At 38.9% G+C, this 20,552-nt stretch overlaps 1 protein-coding gene across 2 annotated transcripts in view; it reads left to right on the top strand.

Moving 5' to 3' along the window:
- Positions 1-20,552, top strand: part of Cntnap5 (contactin associated protein family member 5) — a 787,874-nt gene that overhangs the window by 321,215 nt on the left and 446,107 nt on the right. For both annotated transcript variants that reach the window (XM_027936831.2, XM_027936832.2), the window contains exon 4: positions 15,613-15,760. In XM_027936831.2, coding sequence (XP_027792632.2) covers positions 15,613-15,760 — 148 coding nt within the window. The remainder of the gene's footprint in view (positions 1-15,612; positions 15,761-20,552) is intronic.

Genomic DNA, 20,552 nt, shown 5'->3' with positions numbered 1-20,552 from the left:
AGAAAAGAGGAAGGGATAGAAAGGAGAACAAACACAAAGACATGCTTTGGTCAGTTGGTATTAGCAATGTGAGTCTCAGGTTCACTGAGGAATTATGAAGAAGCACTTTTGGTTTAATCCTCATCAAAACACTTCCTTAAATATATTCAGACATGTGCAGGCAATTAATTCTAATGGAGACTGATCCCAGGAAACTCTTAAACTTTGTTGAGCTTTTTAGTTTGCCATGCAAATAATTTCCACATATGAGCTTATTTTAGTTTTTGTCTCTTTGTAATGTAGCAATATTTTTTGTTAGTTTCCTGATAATTTAATGGATGATTAAGAATGGGAGAACTCTGTTAAGTGAGCATAGTGTTTATCAGATTGAATCTGTGCCCATTTACTGTTGTAAGTTATATAGTAACACTTGACAGCTCATTGTAACATGGCGTGTAGAGTGTTCAGATGTCACACTTGCCTTTAATTTCCAGGTGACAAATAGTCAAGTTCTCATTTTCCATGACTACTCAAACTCCTAAATATTTCAGAGAGACCCTCATGAATGCTTTCATGATCTTCAAAATCCATCTCGGCTAGGACTCTTGGCCTTTTAAATGCATCAGAACCAGTTATCAAGATTCCCCTAGCAAATACATAGTCCCTGCTCACAATTCTCCAAGGACCAAACAAGACATAACTCCAGAAAAAGTAAAGAAAAGTACAACATAGGAAAGCTTCATATGGATTATTACATATTAAAGATCTAGACCTAGGCATAGTTCACCACCTCCTGCCAGTCTACCCTGATGGGCATCTCTCTCCCTCACCCACAGCACGCCACTGTAGCTAAGGCTCACTTGACTGCAGAATGTCTTAGAACAAATCTCTTGCACTCCAAAACCAGAGGCACATGCTTCTCCCAACTTACTCTATCAACTAATTGAAAGGGAAGAGTGCATTTCCCCCATCCTAAGGTCAGGCTGTGTGGGTAGGATCAGACTGTCTTAGGCTTCACCTCACTGGAACATAGATGTGGTTTTATTTTGGCAAAACCAGTGGGTCTGACAAAGCATTGTGCTTTATTTTCTACAAAACAAATGTGCAGTTTCTTCCTATATAATAATAAAAAAATTCTCAGCTTGAAGCTACCAGTTTGTCTTAATTTCTAACTATCAAGGTTTTAAGATGCTCAGGGTAGGTTAGAGAACCCAGTTACACTATTTTGGGGATGTCAATCATATTTATACATTTCTAATACTTGTTAGAATCATTATATGCATTCTCCTATCTTTAATAAAAGGAGAATAAAGAATTTAGAAAACTGGAGAAACAGAAATGATACATCACTGGACCGGCACAACAAATCCTGTTCCTGGCAGAGAGTGGCTTAGGTCCCCATGGACAATGTGATGCCTGACACATGGCATAAAAAAAAAAACAGAAAGAAGAAGGTGAATATTGACTATGTGATGAAGATGTGATGAAGATTTGCATTAGCAGGGACTCACTTTGTAACTGTATGACCTTCTCCTTTTGTCTTTATAATAGCCTTCAGACATTCCCAGTCTTGTTATCCCCCCATTTAACAAAGAATGATACAAGGCACAGAGAGGTAATAGCTTGCTCAGATCCCATTGTGGTGGAGAGAAGACTGAAGCCCATATGGATGACCTTGATCCTTCCTTTTGATGGCACTGTCTCCTTTGAAACATCTGCATCCTCCCTTCACACTAAGAGAATCTTGTATAGATTAAAATTCAGTCTTCATTGGAAAATAAATCGGGCTCATGTTGTGACAATTTTTTACTTACTATGTGTTGTTTCAACCAGTAATAACAAAATACCCCAGATTTTACCCCACGATAAATGCTGGGAAGAAATTTTGAATAATTTAATTTACTTCAGAAACAAAAGATCTTATAAAGGAAGCAAAATTCTCATTTATCAAAACCTGGAAATATAGAATGTTGGAGGTAGGTCAAGGTCAAATATTAAGTAAATGTTTAATAAATGATGCTGGGCAGATATAGAGGCTATAGACATAGTACAGGTAGGGAAATTATATATTTTAAATTATATATATTATATAAAAATTATATTATATATTATAAATTATATATCCCTATATTTAAATATGAATGCATTCTTATTTATGCATACATTAAAATATAAGAAAAATATGAAATATATATACATGGTTACATATAAATTCCTGCTCTGAAAAAGCTAATTCTCTCATAGCAAATTTCAGATATGTGTACACATAGCTATAATAGAAACTACAAACTCTTAAGCTTCACAATGGAGTTAGAAATTATGTACAATGATAGTTTTGAGGACGAGAAGTTATAACTCCCAAGAAGCAATGGTGTTGAGCAGAGCAAATGGAGATTTGCACAGGAGGACAGATCTGGGCTCATCTCCCAGTCACACAATGTGCAATCTATTGGACTTCCAGTTCTTGGTTTCCTCATTTATAAAATACATAAAAGCAGCATAAGACAAAGACTGGCATAAGAACATGTATGTAGATCACTCTCTACTCCAATAAATATTCTTGTCCTTTTCCTGGAAAATTAAGATTTATTTAATAAAGGGTCAGTATTAGACATATGTCAGAAGAACATTTATGGATTACATAATATATGGAACTACCAATAATAATCATGAACCCTTATATAAGTCATAGTTTATATCACAGCTTCATATTCCATGCTAGAACTCTTCTAAGAAATACCCAAGCATTATACGTCAGTGTGTATATTACTTAGAATAATTTAGTATGAGTTATCAGTGTACATGTTAACCAATGTATGCACATACATTCATACACATACACACATGTGCATGGAAGTGTACGCTCCTTTCAACAATCCCTTGAAAATGCATTTGTATCCCCATTTTAAAATTGGGAAAGTGGTAGGATGGAAAAGCTAAGTAATTGGCCAAATTCTCACCTGCAGTAAGAGGCAGAGCATGGGTATAATGAAGGCAGCATGTTCCAGGATCCATCCTCAGATCCAAACTAAAATCCCCAAAATGCATATCACAGAGCTACTATAACAAGATTGCAGATTATGTGTGGCCAATGATGGGGAGCGAGCAGCCTGATTTTAGAGTTTACAGCGCACGTGGGGATAGTGAGAAATAAGACACATCGAACAGATCAAAGCCAGATTAGGGGACCCTGTGGGTCAACCCAGGGGACTCAGAAAGCCTGTTCAGGTTGGTTCAAATATGTTCAACAAAGAAATCAGACCAGGAGTAAAATCATCAAGCTAGACTGTCTGAAAATCACTACTTAAACTTGGGAAAGAACCAAAATATGAACAAAGCCTCAGTACTCTTCCCTGCACCATGGTGCCAACACATTTATCCATCGTTAATCCTCTGCATTCCATGCTGACCTCCCTGGTTTTCCTGCAGGGGAGCAGCTGGAAGCATGATTAATGTCAGCAGTGGAAGCACTGTTGCAAGCTATTGGAGAAGGCTAATCAATTCTCAGTTCTAGGGGATCCTTTTTTTCTGGGGGGGGGGTTGTTTTGTTGTTGATAAGAAATGCTTCAGTAAATTTGTTTAAAATAACGAATAAAATTCAGGCTACAGCAAGCAATTTGTTTTAATTTTTCTTTCTAAATAATTTGTTGATTTAAGAATAGCTTTCAACTTAATAGCGTCAGAGTCTTGTTTTCAATTATATACCTTACCTAACAAATAGCTGGCTCTCGATGCTCTAGAAAAATATGGAAATGGAACAAAACTTCACTACATTTCTTAACTTAGTAAACTCACTGTAGATCTTTGTATAAATACATTAAATGTTTCTATTAACCTGTCAAGAGCAACAGTAACAACAACAGTAATAACTGCATCATATATGTTTGGAGTTAGAATCCAGGTTCCCTGACTGCCCCAGGCCTTTTAGTCTTTAACTCTACTACCAGTCTGCATGAATAGGGCAGGCTTTTAGTCAGGTACAGAGAGTGTAGCTTGGGCTCTTGACCACGAGATAGCATCTTCTATCATCTTCTGGAGTCTCAACCTCATACTTTAGGATGTCCCTATGTTGTGATCATGAAGGTTCCCAGGCATTTTTGTGAGTAAGGAAATTTGAGTGATACTCTGCTGATAAGAACTGCCAGAGGAGTTCTTTGACACTGAATTTACAGCAAGCTATTTTTAGATTACGTGGTTATTTGTCACAGGTTAGCAATTGTAAAGAACTTTTGTCTTAATCCGTTTAGGTTTCTATAAGAAAATAATGTAGAATGAATGGCCAAAACAACAGAAATCTTTTTCTCAAGTTTTAAGGACTAGAAAGTCCAAGATCAATGTGCTGAGATCCATTATCTGATGATGACCTGCTTGTTATTTGTAGATACGTATCTTCTCATTTTATTCTCATATGGTAGAGGATGGAAGGAGGGAGGGAGGGAGGGAAAAAGGGAGGGAGAGAGAAAGAGAGAGAGAGAGATAGCACCCTTCTTATAATGACACAAGACTCATCATCATGGGGATACACCTTCATGAAGTAATAATTTCTCAAAGCCTACCTCCTGATACCATGGCATTTGGTATTAGCTTCTTAATATACAAACATTGGGGGAATACAAACAATCCATCAATAACACCTTTATCCAAGTCATATTTTGGGATGATTATTACTATGCTACATGACTCCACAAATGAATCAACCATGAGTTATTTAATATGTATAACTCATGTTATATAGCATTTTTGTCTCCATTCAATAGATGAAGTAACTGAGATTCCAAAAGACAATATGAAAAGCCTCAGGCTATATATAAAATAATGGTTGTAGGTGATTTTCAGGAGTATCTCTCTTCAAGGTCCATTGGCTTCATATTGAATCATGCAGTGACACTTCTCAAGGGGAATCTTGGGATAGTGAGTAAAACGAAAAAGAAAAATGTCAGTGCTTTTATAGAGGCATTGGAAAAATACTTGCATACAACTTCACACATACCTTTAATTTAGAGGAACTAGCTCCATGATAATAGTTATCTGGATTAGACCAACGTTTTAAATTTCCTATGCTTAATAACAGAAAGCTAGAAATTTCTTTCAGTGACAAGTAATATCACTCTTTTTTGTATGTGGATGCTGTGGTTTGGATACAGTTCCATTAAGTTCTTAGAAAAAAGCATGCCTTTTTATTTAATTATTTTCTTTTGTAGTTCTGGGGATTGAATCCACATTAGCCAAGCACTGTACCACTGAGAACACCCCCAAGACCCAAGCATGCATTTTCTACCTTCTGTTTGCTTTTGCTTGAACAGGTTCTAGGGATACAGAATGAATGAAGGCAGAAGTCCTCAAGGTGCTTGCTGTCTAGAGCAGACCATGGTAAGGACATGCATTCCAGACTTTTGCTGACGTGTAGCTATGACAGAGGATAATGGGAATAAACAAGGACAGTGTCACCAGCTTAAACGAAGAGGTTGGTAAAGAGCACAGTAGAAAAGATGAATAAGGAATGAATTCACCTGTGTGTTTGAGAGAACTTCTAGCTGTTTGATATGACAGCAGGAGGCTATAATTAAGGAGAGAAGCAAGAAATGGTTTGGAATGCACAAGACTGGATAGGGCATACTACAACATTTGTACCTGTTCTAGAAGGCAGTGAACCCTTTGGTTGGATTGACCAGATGAGAGTAATATCATAGGTGGAAAGATCATGTGGATGTTACTTCTGTAATCCAGAAGGAGGCAAGGAAGGTGATGGTGGTAGTGGTGATGGTGGGAGGTAAACCATATGCCTGATATTTACTTAGGTTTTTATTCACTCAGGCTCAGACCTCAGGGTTTGACTCTGTCACAATTTATCAGCCAATTTAATTTCTTTGACATGCAAAACCATTTTCCCTCCCTTTCTTCCTTTCTCCTTTCTTCCATTGCATTTCAAAGCATTTAAAAGCCTAAATGCTGATTCACCTAAGGGAAGGCCATTGCTTGAACTACTTACAATTTAATATGTACACAAACAAACCACAAAAAAAGGAAAAGTCAGCTAAAAGTCAAAATCGAAGAAAGAAACAAAGTAAAGGAAATCATGAAAAACTTGGCTTCTTACATGGTTTTGCTGAAGGCTGCCACTGAACTTCAGTCTTCTCTGCAGAGTGCTGGTTTGCAATCTGAACCTCAGCAATATAAATGAGGGAGAAGAAGGGAAAAAAAGATACACAGTTGGTGCGTTCATGCTGCTCTTTCCAGTGAGAGTCTGCTCTCTTCTCAAAGGTTCTCATTCAAGGAAGTTCAATTATCTTTGGAGATAACTGTCTACATGAGAGAAGAAGAGTTTATTGGTATACTCACTGATGTCAGGAAGCGTGTCTGAAAAACTCTGGGGAGAAAGAAATGTGAGAGCAACCTCCTGGTCAAGATTTGGTCCTCACAAAAAGAGCACCCAGCTTAACCTGTTATCTGGCCAATTAAATGTAAAAAACAAAACAAAACAGGAACCAGACTAATGAGTGGTTAGCTTCTGAAGTTAGCAGGCTGACACTCACAGGCATAACACACCCTCAGAGAAGAGTCACAGACCAGCAAGTCCTGCCCATGAACTAGTTTTGAGAATTCTCCCTCAGTTTCTGACAGAGCAGGAGATGCAACATATGAGTAACCTTGAACGTTAAAACTTTATTTGATTCTCTGAAGCTCTCTAATCTGGGAATTAAGAGTAGAACGACCTAGCATTGAGAAAGTTTCTTCAAATTGCTATCGTTTGTTTTCCTCATCAAAATCCATGAGAAAGTTCTTCCATGATGATATCATGTTCACATTGCTCTGGAGCACGGTTCACTCATGGTGCTCTGTGAAAAACCACCAACAAAAACCATGAAATGGTTCTATAATAAGACAATTAACAAAAGAAACAAAAGCTGAGTATATTCCTTCACTCATTCAGCAAATACTTTTGGGCCATCTCTCTTCCACTTGTGATTCTAGGAGAATCTGCTTTCATGAAGTCATGATAAATAAATGTGTGTGTGTGTGTGTGTGTGTGCACGTGCATGTGTTTTCAGCTTGTCAGGTGGTGATAAGTTTAGGAAGGTAAATAAAACAAAACAAGGTATACGTAATGTTGGACAGGAAGAGTTGGCACAAAACCCTTGCTGAAGTCACTGCAATGCTCACTGGCACAGAAATGAGCTGACAAGCTTGGCAGCCTTTCCAACTTGGTTTCCATTTTTCCCTTTGCCCCAAGGCTTTACCCTGGACACAATAGTTATTCTCTTTCTATGTCTGGGCCTAACCCTTGCTGCAATCTCTGTCCTCAAACCAGGTCCTGCAGTAGAAGCCAAGACCTCCTGTCAACTTTCATATGTTAGTTCCCTTCTTTATCGGGAAGAAAGCGTTTTTATTTTTTTCAGAAGGGCAAACGTATTGTTTCTCTTTGCTTTACTGGAGTGTGAAAAGTCGGATTTTGCTAAGTGGGTATTTCAGTCTTCCCAGGCACGCACCATATGGTGGAGCTGCCATACATGCTGGTGTTATAGCTCTCGGCACAGAGATGGAAACATAAACATGTGACATGGTTGTCAACAGTCACTTTATTACCTCTTATACTTAACACAGCAGAAGTCACACACACATTTCAGAACTTCAGAACAAATACAACAACAGCAGCGGAAGAGTTTGGTGTCATATATATGCACTCATTTACTTAATGAATAGTTATGTTACATGCATAGTGTCTTCAAGAATTAGTATACTTAGATCATCCAAGTTAGCGGTCAATAAAACCACATTTCTATTTTGCTCTGGGTTGGTAGAAATGATTGCTTTATTTTCTAGTAATAAGTGAGCCAGATACTTATAATAATTGTCAAGCAGAAGCTGTAAGACTATTTGTATACATAAAGTTCATATTGATTTTGAAAGAATTTTGAGCCACTTAATTCAGAAGTTTCCTTCCAAAAAAAAAAAAAATTGTGATTGGTTCTTAAAGACAGAAACAGCCTGGCATGGTGGTGCATGACTATAATCCCAGAGGCTAAGGCAGGAAGATCACAAGCTCAAAATTAGCCTCATCAGCTTAGTGAGGCACTAAACAACTTATTGAGACCCTATCTCAAAAGTAAAAAAAAAAGGTTGGTGATGTGGCTCTGTGTTAAAGCAATCCTGGGTTCAAATCTTGGCAAAGAAAGAAAGAGAGTGGGGGCGGGGAGGGAAGGGAGGGAAGGGAAGGAAAGAAAAGGAAGAATGGAGGGAGGGAGGAAGGGAAGCAGAGGACATTGGTGGCTGAGGGCTCTTCAACTTCTACTTTAAAATAACTTTGTCAGTGTTCCTTCCTGGTTTGTGACTCATGACATTCAATGGACCCTACTTGTACTTAGGTCATTGAAGGAAGAAGTTCTAATGCAAATGCAAATACTTTACAGGGAAGCATACTGGTTCATCAAACTTGGAGAATGATGAGGATATTAAGTTAATTACTTGGATGAGAGGAATGGGCTTAGAGATGGAGATGCTCCATGCCCATGGGGAGCTGCCTGTATGGGCAGATTTCTCTGTCTGGAGCCAGGTGCTCATCATTCCAATGGTACTGGTACCTAGAAGTGGGAAAGGCACTTGATTGAAGCCATAACCCACAACATTATAGATTGTGATGTAATTTCTTCTGGCTAGTCCTAGAACAGCCTATCACTGTCAATGGAAAGGAATGTTTGGGGTGAGTAGGGATGGGGTACAGCAGTGTGTTTGGAGACCTTATATCTAATAAGACTTGTATCAAGATAACTTTTGTATGGGTAAAGTAATAATAAAGTGGTTAATCTTAGGATATCACTTCAGATATTATTTTCTGAAAGGTCTACACCAGGTTTCAGAAGGATGACTGACAGCTAAGATCCGAACAAGAAAACAAGAAGCAAAATGTGGCCACTTACTTCATGAGAGTTCAGGAGTTATAAAGGTTGTGGGACAGCACTGAGGGAGCACTAAGGTCCATGGGAAGAATTTTCACTACCAAACACTGAGGAGGAAATACATGGATGTTATGGTTGGATGTGAGATGTCTCCTAAAAGCTCATGTGTGAGAAAGTGCAAGAAGGCTTAGAGGAGAAATGACTGGATTATGAGAGCCCTAAATCAATCAGTTATTTGGTTGATTAATCACCTGATGGGATTATTTGGTGATTGAAGGTAGGTGGGGTGAGGCTAGAGGAAGCTGTGTATTGAGGGCGTGGTTTGGGGGTATATATTTTGTTTCTGGCCAGTGGAACGCTCTCTCTGCTTCCGGGTCATCAAGTGATCTGCTTCCCTCTGCCACACTTTTCCATCATGGTGTTGTGCCTCACCTTGAGCCTCGAGGAATGGAGCCAGCCTTCTATGGCTTGAGACCTCTGAAACTGTGAGCTCCACTACAATTGTCCTGGTTGGGTCTTTTAGTCACAGCGGCAAAAAAGCTGACTAAAACAATAGGTCTTTACTGGTACAGTTAAGCTACCTGAGGTATAGGAGCAGAGGTGGTCATGATTGCTAAGACAAGGGAACAGCCCCCTAACCACATGATTGTCTTTAGCATAGCTCCTCCTGAGGGGACAGAAGTGCATGCCCCACTCAGCTGGAGATTAGGATCATGTGGGACCAGAGTGTTTTTGTACAGGTGCTCCTTGATTTAACATGGGGGTTAAATCCCCAATAAAGCCAGTACAGTTTGAAAACATCACAAATTGAAAATGCTTTGAATACACTTCATCCTATAGGATAGTGCCCTATAGGATGTCTCTCGTTTTAGCTTTGTGCCACACTGGGAGATGAAGCCAACTGACACTGTCCAGACTCCTGAGAAAAGATCATATTGCACATCAGTGGCTCAGGAAAGGTCAAAATTTGAAATACTTTGCTAACTAAATCCATATTGTTTCCCGCTATTATAAAGTTGAAAACTCTTCAGTTGAACTATTATAAATTGAACCATTGTTAGTTGAGACTGACTGTACTGCTGCCCAAAATCTTTGCCTTATTCTGGAGGCCATAGCCAGGCAAAGGAGGCAAAGGAGGCAGGGTGGGAGCATTATGGATCAATCATCCTCCTTTGCCAACCATTATGATACAACTAATAAGACATTGACACAGCAATCAAGTTCTGAGTTGTTTCTCAGCCCAATTAAATAACAGTTCCTATGAAATGGCAGGCAGATATACTACATACATACTTGTGATCGTGTAATAGATGCTGTGTTACAAACAAGGAAGAATTAGGGAAAAAAAAAGAAAATACAATAGTTTAATTCTCCTTTAACCTCATGTAATCAACATTTTAGAGTCATTCTCAGCCACTAATAATAGTTGATGCCCTATATTTACCTTTCTCAGTTTTTTTTCTGTAAGTACCTATCTGGCTAAGGATGTAGCTCAGTGATAAAGCACTTGCCAAGCAAGGGCTTGGATTCAAGTCTCAGAACTATAAAATTAAAAAGAAAGAAAGACAAAAAGGCTGTCAGAACATACCCCTAAATATCAGTTGAAACACTGAAGCCTGACTGAGTTTATCGATTTTTAGTTTTAACTCTATAGTTTGCATGTAAATTACCCTTTGAGTTATTAAGTATCTCATTGAATAAAAGGGAATACATTTATAATTAGCTCTGAGCTTCCAGTCTTTCTTTCAACATCATTCAGAAAATTTAAGTATAATTCGCAAGTGCCTGGCATAGGCCTTGAGGGTATTAATAGGCTACTGTTTTTGGATACCTTCTTACACAGAGATATTCACAATCTTTTCTACTGAAACCTGGCTTTGAACCCCAACCTCTGACATAAGACTTGCTTGTATTGGTAAGAACTTCCCAAGTGCAATGTCATTTGCATATGCTCATAAGTAAACAGATTCTGAAAAGTTGGTTATGTTCCTGTTCGTATATGCTCTCAGTCATTCATTAAGTCTCTAATAACAGTATGAGCAATATTAAGACACGGTCTGTAAATTCACTGATCTTGAAACAACTAAAGTGGATTCAGTTTGGGTAAAGAAAATCCATGTTAACATGGAAATACTATGTTCCATGCACTGAGATAGACACTGCAGTCTGAAACAAGATGCAATCCATATCACCCGTGAATTACAGGCTAATTGCCTCGCTGAGGATGAAGAGCAGAGATCAGCAGGGTTGTTTGGATTAGCACCCAAAGCTCATCTTTTTTCTCTCCCCCACTGCTGCTTCTCTTAAAATGAACCCTTAGGCAGCGAGGTGTGTTTGGCAGAAACCCAGACTTGAAATATAGTCTCCCTGAGAATTTCCAGTAGTCCCTGTCAAGGTCATTGATGAGGAATTTGGTAATTGTACTTGTTACTTCTTGCATAGGTGGCAGTTAGGCAAATTAATAGCATCTGCCTGGTGGCGCCTAGAAGCTTGTAATCTCGCTGCCAGTCAAAGTCATCAGGGTGGGTTGACTGAATTCTGTGCAGTGGGTGAATTCAAATGAGAGACTCTAGTGGTTGCTATTGCAGAACTTTCACTGTCCAGTGTGAATGAAGCCTATCTTGGCCTCACAGTGTGTGCCCACTTCATCATCAGCCTAACAAGATGCGGGAAAAGGCATCGGCACGGCACCTTCGTTATCTCCACAGGTTCTTCCATTCATGACCAAAATGGACTTTAATGTCCAGGGATGACATCTGAAGGGGACAGAGCGTAAGGGTGATGCTGCCAATCTCCTTTTGCTTATTATATATCCTTCCGTAGTTGTGGATAAGTGTCCCCGGTGGTTCCCTTTTATGTGCTTGTGTCTGTTACAATATTTACACCCAATGTGGAAGAGTTCTCTGAAAGGGAATATGGGAGACTGAGGTTCTCCTCAATGAACAAATTTTATGCTGTGTGACAATTACAAGGAACTTAATTTCCCTCAGCCTTAAGTTCTTTAACTGTTGGATAAGAAAGATAAGCTCCTACACTCTTGCTGCATAGTGATGAGATTAATGAACCACTGATGTTGGGGAAGTAGCTCAGTGGCAGAGCACTGCTTAACCTGAGTGAGGACTGGCTACCATTCCTAGTGAACTACTTTGTTAGGTACCATATGCATGTTATTTAATAATAGTAGCAATCATATGTATGTCATTACAACTGTGCAGGCCTGTGCTCAAATTAGCATAATAAATGAGGTACAGCTGAGGAAAAGGAATCAGAACAAACTTCTGAGAAGTAGTGTAGGTAATATTGTTCTGAAGTGGAAATGTAAAGTACCTGCCCTGATTTTGCAATGTGTTCATGCGTTTAACCTCTGTAGTCCCGAGGCCTCCCTGGTGAGGTGGGGACATGATATCATCTCACGACATAATTGTAAGATGTATTACAAATTCAGAAAATTTAAGAGTGCATGAGTGATGAGGCACCTCTTTAGTGGGAAGGTTGGTGAAAAACCTTCCTCCATGATAAGTGAGGTGAAATAGTAATGCAAAGAACATACCAAGTGGCTGGACTGGAGGAGACCCTTGAAAAGGGTGTCTTGGCAATTATTTGGTTGTACAGAATTGATTGAATTTATATATGGAAGTGATAATGAGAATAAAGTAAAATAATTCCTGGAGTTTAATCAGAATCTCTGTACTTTGGTCTTATTCCAGTGAATTTGGTGCGGAACTGGTGGTAGCTTTGTTTAGACTCAGTCTGCTCCCAATCATCAAAGGCTTTGGAGGTGATTTTAAGCTCTCACTCCAGGAAGGTCTAGGGATAATGCATTGCAAACTTTGAGGTCTCAGTACTGTATGACCTTGTGTCTGCTTGGAGTTGAGTTTCTGAGACTGTGACACTGCAAATGACATGACTTGAAGACAGGAAGACTTTGTGACTATGAGTCTGCAGTTATAAGGCTGTGACATAGTGAGTCATAGAAAGATTAAGTTGCTTGCCCAATGTCACATAGTCATGCCAGAACACGACCTCCTTTGACTGAGAATCTAGGATTCACTCTCCTTAGAGCACACCATATATAAGGGGTAAACTCAAATAAAGCATTCCTACATCATAAAACTCAACTTTTTTAAGTTATACAATCAGAATCCAGAATGCTGAATGAGATACTCTCCCATTAGGTTGTAGAGAAATTCAAACTACCTGCATTCTGTTGGAAGCAATGAGAAATCACCAGAAACTAGCGCCCTTCCTTCACCCACACATATCAAAGAGTTTGAATATATACAAATTTAAAATGACACTCTACAGGGAAGATTTCTTTCTAGGTGAGTAAGGCAAGAAAGACATCATCATGCATGTGTTCATTGCTAAAGTTGGAAGCAGGACCTGTGGAAGATCAATCCTGCCTAACAAAATCATTCTTTCTTGAATAAGATAAAATGACCAAATCCTTGACAAGCATGTGGGATGAATGTTGGACTTGAAACTCAAGGAATTTCTTTCCAATAAATCATTCTCTCTTTTTTATTAAATATTTTTTCAGTTGTAGTCAGACACAATAACTTTATTTTATTTATTTATTTTTATGTGGTGCTGAGGATGGAACCCAGTGCCTTGCACGTGCTAGGTGAGCGCTCTGCCGCTGAGCCAAAACCCCAGCCCCTAAGTCATTATCTTTTTAAACAACAATTGTGCTGCTTGAGTAGTAGAATAAGAGGAAATAAGCTTCTTTCTTCTTTCTAAGCCACCTTTTTATACATAATGGTAATTATATCAATTGCCTAGTGTCAGAGCAAGTTGGCATTTTGTGGGTAGTAGAAATGTCAGAGATTGTTCAAGATACTCTAAGTCACAGGTGCTTTAAAAATACAAGGTCAAGAATGGAGTCTTTGAAAATGGGTTCCATTAAATACACAAGAACCTGTTAATGGGTGTTCACTTTGGCATTTGAGAAAGAAAAAAATAAAAGTCTTTTTCTTTTCTTGCTTTCTTTTTTTTTTCCCTTGGGGGTTGATATTAATTGTACATGAAGAAGCAGATTTTATCTGTAATTCTTTTTTTTTTTTTTTTTTGGTCCAAATTGGGAATTGAGTCCAATGGTGCTTTACTACTGAACTACATTCCCAGCCCTTTATTTAGTTGGTTATTTATTTTGAGTTAGTGTCTCACTTACTTATGGAGACTGGCCCCAAGCTTGAGGTCTTTCTGCCTCAGCCTCCCTTGTAGCTGGGTCCACAGGCATATACCACTACACCTGGTTTTATCTATAAATCCTTGAGGCTGAAGACAGAGAATGATTATAATAAAGCAAGCACATTGGTATGCCAGTCAATATCCTGTCCTAGTGATGAGGTAGGATTGAGATGATGAAAATATCCTGAGAATGGTCAGTGGTCATGTTTGCCCAACAATGTGAATATGCCTAATGCACTGGAATGCACACTTTCAAATAGTTAAAATGGTAAATTTTTGTTATGTACATTTGACCCCAGTTTTTTAAAAAAATAGATGAGGTGTAAGAACTTTGGATCTGATCTGTAGAAAAAATAAATTCTAGTAATCTTCATCAAATGAAGGTTATGAGGCACACTGTTAGTGGATCAAGTAGTTACTATGCTGTGTGTTTTCACTTAAACTGCTCCAGGAAATGTGAAGTTAAACTGCACATAAATCTGAGTTGTGATGTCTCCCTGCTGTAGCAATTAACAATGGGAGAGTTGAAGAGCAGGGACTGTAGAAACCACATGAGATTTGGAAAAGGACAGCCTTGGAATTGAATCTCAGACCAATTACTAGTCAGTTGGGTGATTTGAAGATTTTTTTTCCCTTCCCCCTTTCACTTTGTAGATTCCAGTTATTTTTTATCTGTAAAGTGGTGATAATGGTAATGGAAAGTGCTTAACAAAGTGATTGGTATCAAATAATGGTAACAATTGCTTTAATTCAAAGCTTTTCCTTTCAAGAGGAGATTGCATGGTGTCTCCCAGGTCATAGTGATTATGAACATTAGGAATGTATGCATTTCATTATTTTATTAACTTCATAAATATTTTAGGCTTTATGTCTTACAACTTGCTAGGATTGCTTTATTCATAAAATCTGGCTGCACATGAGAGTTGGGTGGAGGGATTTCTTAAAGAATAATGTATGATGTTTCTGAAAAAATACAACACATGATGCAACATTGTTACCCAAGTCAGATGTATATCAGAGAAGTAGAGGATTTCTTTCCTGAAAGAATTGGTAAATGTTATGTTACGGATATGAGGTATCCCCCCAGTGCTTCTGTATTAATGCACAAATATTCAGAGATAAAACCAGTAGATTACAGAAGCTATAACCTACTTTAATGGATTGATTGGGTGATGAATGTAGGCAGGTCAGGCGTGGCTGGAGGAAGTGGGTCACTGGGGTCTGCCCTGGCAAGGTGCACCTTCCCTGCAGCTCCTGCTCTCCATTCACTCATAGCTCTGCTTCTGGGTGGCCATGAGCTGACAGCTTTCCTCCACCACAACTTTCCACCGTGATCTTCTGCCTCATCTCGTGTCCAGAGTAATGGACTTGCGTATCTATGGACTAAACCTCTGAAACATGAGCTAAAATAAAATGTTCTTCTTCCAAGTTGTTCTTATCAATTTTTCTGGTCACAGTGATAAAATGCTGACTAACTGTGGTGTAACTTGGATTTCCGTTGATGTTTGCTGGTATTTTGGACCTCACTGGATCTCCTTTCTCCCCGCAGACGTTTGCAGGAAACATGAATGCTGACAGTGTAGTGCACCACAAGCTATTGCACTCAGTGAGGGCCCGCTTCATTCGCTTCGTGCCCCTGGAATGGAATCCAAATGGAAAGATTGGCATGAGGGTGGAGGTCTACGGATGCTCCTATAGTAAGTACCAGCAAACCAACTAACACTGCTGTGTGTTTGAGTGAAATTGTCCACAGAAAATCAGTGTGTCTACCTTGACAATGACAATTACTTAATTTTAAGGTTACTTCCAGACTTTAATTACCTTATATTTGCATAATTGAAAATGTGTACTTCAAACCAGAAGTAGAAAAAAAATCTTCTATGTAAGGCTGAAGGAACTTGGAGTCAATCATAGGATAAAAGATGAACAAAATGTTCAAAGTGAAGAGTGCTTGAGATTTGTCATTTGCAATCAAAGGAATAGGTAAGCTTGCTTTCCCCGAAAAAAGTTTGGTGTGTTATCATGTAGGTCTTCTCTTGGCCCAGCATCAAGAGTAGGGAAGGAGATCTCCTTCACATGTTCAGAAGAGGAAGATAATTTCACCCTGGAGTAACTCATGGAATGCTTCTCTCCTGGAGTTAGTGGTATTCATCTATGGGTCCGTGAGCTGGTTTGTACTGAAGTCAAAAGTCGAACTCCATCTTGCATATAAGGAAGGCTTTAAACATGGATAGAAATGGTGTTCACTTTAGAAGAATGAATTGCCCAGAGGAGGGTCCTCATTTTGATTGTATAAGTGCCAGATATGTGACCTACTTGTACTACTTTCCATAAAAGAAGCACCTGGCCACAAGCATCAGAATTATTTGAAATGCTCCAGAAAAACTCACTTCCCTGGTTCTGTCCTATACACACTAAATTGACTCACCTGGCAATGAGTGCTCAAAAAGCAAATGTTATCCAGGGACATTGACAGAAGCCTGTAATTCTAGCAGCTCTGGTGACTGAGGCTGTAGGATTACAAGTTCAAGGCCAGCCTTGGCAACTTAGCAAGACTCTGTCTCAATATACAAAATTAAAAACACTTGGAAAGTAGCTTTTTGTTAGAGTACCCATGGGTACAATTCCCAGTACCTCCCCCCCGCATACAATAGCAAATGCTAGTTCTTCAGTAAACTATGGATATAAGGTGTGTCTACTAAAAGTAAATGTTCTTCACAGAGATTTGTTGGTGAAATTATTGTATTTATCTTGAACAAGCACTTTCAGGAAGAATATGATATAGAACAGAAGCATCAACAAAGCATTAAACCTAGGAAGGACTCCCCACTCCTCCCCTAGCCTCTGGCATTTTAGATTCTATTTTTTTTTAATTATAGGTGGAGACAATATTTTATTTATTTATTTTTATGTGATGCTGAGGATCAGAACCAATGATGCACACATGCTAGGCAAGCACTCTACCACTGAGATGCAACCCCAGCCCCTCCATGTTCTTTCGATAATAAGTTGTTCCTCCTGGGCGGTTTTCTTTTCTCTTTAAAATACATATGTTTTTGTGTTAAAAAAAAATCAGCCTAGAAAAAGCTCATTCATATTATTTTGCCAACCATCTGCTTTGTCCTAATAATCTTATTACTCTCTAACATGTCCTCATTCTTTATCTTTCTCCCGTGGGGCCATTTGTCCTCATTTTTCACACCATTGTTCACCTACACTGTATGCTCACACAGGATGAACAGCAGTTCTAATAAAGTCATAGACTTTTGGATTGAAAGATATCTTCCAGCAGCACATTTAGATTTTTTCTGGTGATGGATTCCGGTAAGAAGGTGATGGCAACAAAAAAGCTTCTGCTCAGTTAAAGACCCTATGTACATTTTTAGTAGTAGAGGTTCACAGATGTGCTAGAGCCCAGTTGTGGAGCAGGCTGAGAACCCTGACGTTGGGTCCCTCTCTCCATCTCTCCATGTCCACTCTACATCTAGCACGTCCTCTAAGGGGATGAATTGCCTTCAGGTACACATGACCAGCAATGTCATGTACCCACTTTGGGGTTTTATTAGACAGAGCATGACTGCTCTGCTGTGCACCCAATACTGGCACCTTGTAATCTTCAACCACCAGCACATATCCTTGGCAGAGCAGGTGAAGAACACATACCTGAGTGTCTGTCTAAAACCAAGCCTTGGCATATCTTCTGGGTCCAATCCATCCTTTTCAGCATAATTTTATCTCTGTTTCCCTGGATTATTCATGTAAACATAAAACCTTGCTGTATACACTACCAATTAAATCAATAGTAATAAAAATCCTAGGACCCAACTTGAGAGCTACCTCCCCTTCTCTCCTCACCTCCTGTGCTCAGAATGGTTTCTCTTTAAAACTTGGCTTTCGTTGCTTTCTCCACCTGCTTGTCTCATTCCAATGAGACAAGCTGGAACTCATTCCAATCAATCTTTAGACATTTGAGTGTCAGTTGACTGTGTCAGCGTGACCAGGTCACAGTTTAGTTATTCAACCAAACATCTTTGTAAACATTGCTGTGATGTGGTTGATGTCTATAACCATTTGACTTTAAGAAGATGTTTCTAGATAATCTGGGTAGGCATGATTCAATCAGGTGAAAGTTTCCTGAAGCAGAATTGAAATTTCCCTGAGGAACAAGAAATTCCACCTGTGGACAGCATCTGCCACTCCTGAAGAGTTTCCAGCCTGTCCTTCCGGTGGCCTGCCCAGTGGAATTTGCATTTGCTTAGTCAGCCTTAGTATTACCTACGCAACTCTTTGCAATAAATCCCATAATTTATGTGAGCATCCTATAGGTTATGTTTCTCTTGATGAACCTTGACCAATTCAGAATACTTTAGAGATTTGACTCCATTCAATATCTTCTTGGTGCTTCTAAAATATACTAGTATTTTACTACCTCAGGATCTTTCCACTTTATGTTCCCTAGGCACATACCACTGACTGTCACACAGCCAAATCCAATAGACACTTGACTTTTCTTACCTCACTCAATCTGTCCTAGTATTTGGTTCAAATAGGTATTTCCATTTTTTATTTAAAAAATATATATTATTTTCTCCTTGTCACTTGCTATCCCTATTTTATCTCAGGTCTTAGTCTCAGGCCTTCTTTTTCTTTCTTTTTTTCCCATCTACACCCCATGGCTAGCTGGATTTATCGTTTCTTAAATTGAAACACCATCTGCATGCTAGTCATCTTCACATCTGTATCCTGTACATATGACCTCCGGAATTAATATATGCAATTGCCTACTTGATATCTCCACTTGAAACTATAATCAATGTCTCAAATTTAGTATAGTAAAAATGTAACTCTGATTACTAATAGCCTCAGGACCCACTCCTTCACACCCCTCTATCACAGTAAATGGAACCATTAGACCCTGTTCCTTTAGCAAAACCCTGGGTATCCCCCTTGCTTCCTCCTTTCCCATAATTTCTAGTCTTAACAGCTTGTCTATAGATCACAGCAGCTCTGATAGTTGCTTTTTACAAAACATGTTCTAAGCCCGTGTACTTCCAGAAGGCTCTCTTCTGTATTCAGCTGAAGGATCTCATTGGTTTCCTACCTGTGGTTTTCCACCCCAATCTCTCAAACCCATTTTTGCATAATCACTATTAGTGATCTTTATAATAAGAAGTTAAACGGTGCCATATCACTGCCTGATGCACTTAAAAAACTGAGCCTCCTTACTAGCAAGTAAAATTCCCGTGGAATTTTCCTCTTCTACCTCTTTAGCTTTCTTTTACTGCTTTCTGGCCATGTGGATCTTTTTGCTGTTTCTAAAACATACTAGTATTTTACTACCTCAGAATCTTTCCACTTTCTGTTCCCTATGCACAGAGCATAATTCTAATGTCACTTCCTCCAAGAAGTCCACCCTGGCTTTCCCTCTAATGTTGCCTGCCCTACTTCCTGGATACCGTTCAATTAAATCATGGTTCTATGATGTGACTATTTACTTTATAGTACCACAATTAGGAACCTCACTAGTTTTTCCTTGGTTGTCTTTTGTGTGTCTCCCCAAGTCCTTGCTCTAGAACATAAGTCAGGTACCATGAGATAAAGCAGCTTGTCTATTAATTGCCAGTACTTAATAGGCACAAATATTTAATAAACATTTTTTGAATGGACAGGTGCATATATCAGTCCAGCCCATTCTCTCCACTTAGGTAACCAGGTTCCTGTTGTTAGTGAGCCCACTGTATTTTCTAAGGAATTAGTTTTATTTCTATAGACTTTTAAATCTTTTCCTTGAAATCTATGAATATGTTGCTAAAGGTTGATAGGGATTTATAGATCTAAAATTTCATAAGTCATAAACTTTCATCATTTTGGAAAAATCAGAATTTTCATTAATTTATTTATTCACTTGCTCATTTCTTCACTGAGTTCTATTTATTTATTTAGCATTTGATATATAAGCATTACGCAAGGCTCTAGAGAAATGAAGAACAGACCCATTATTTCGTTTTTACAAGAATTTTTGTACGCACATTTGAGATTGGATGTTATCAATTAATTGTATAATTGTTTGTCTGATGTCCGTCTCCCCTGACTTGACCCTAAGCTTCACTAAGGCAGTAACTGTGCCTTCCAGGCATCCCAGAGCCCTCCTGGTGTTGAGTAGGTGGAATACTTGCAGTAAGGATTGGCAGAATGATTGGCATTGCTCAGAGTATAGTATTGGGTAACAAGCATGTGAATAAATCCATGTAATAATGGATGATTTGGGCTTTGTAGAAATTGATAAAGAGGGCAAGGGAGGCAAGGAGGAGAAAATAAGGATTACTGTTGGAATTAGAATGAGTCAGACAACATCATTTCCATTAGCTGAGTCTCAAAATTCAAAGAGTCACTTCCCTGGCATTATAGAGCCCCAGCAGCAGGAGAGTTGGCAGGGAGGAGGCAGGACCACCACATGGCTTTGTTATGCTCAGTGCACAAGAGTCAGTG

Source organism: Marmota flaviventris, chromosome 11 (assembly GCF_047511675.1).
Source record: "Marmota flaviventris isolate mMarFla1 chromosome 11, mMarFla1.hap1, whole genome shotgun sequence".
In the NCBI taxonomy this organism is placed as follows: Eukaryota; Metazoa; Chordata; class Mammalia; order Rodentia; family Sciuridae; genus Marmota; species Marmota flaviventris.
The sequence above is the reverse complement of the archived record's forward strand: the minus strand, read 5'-3'. Positions and strand labels throughout refer to the sequence as shown.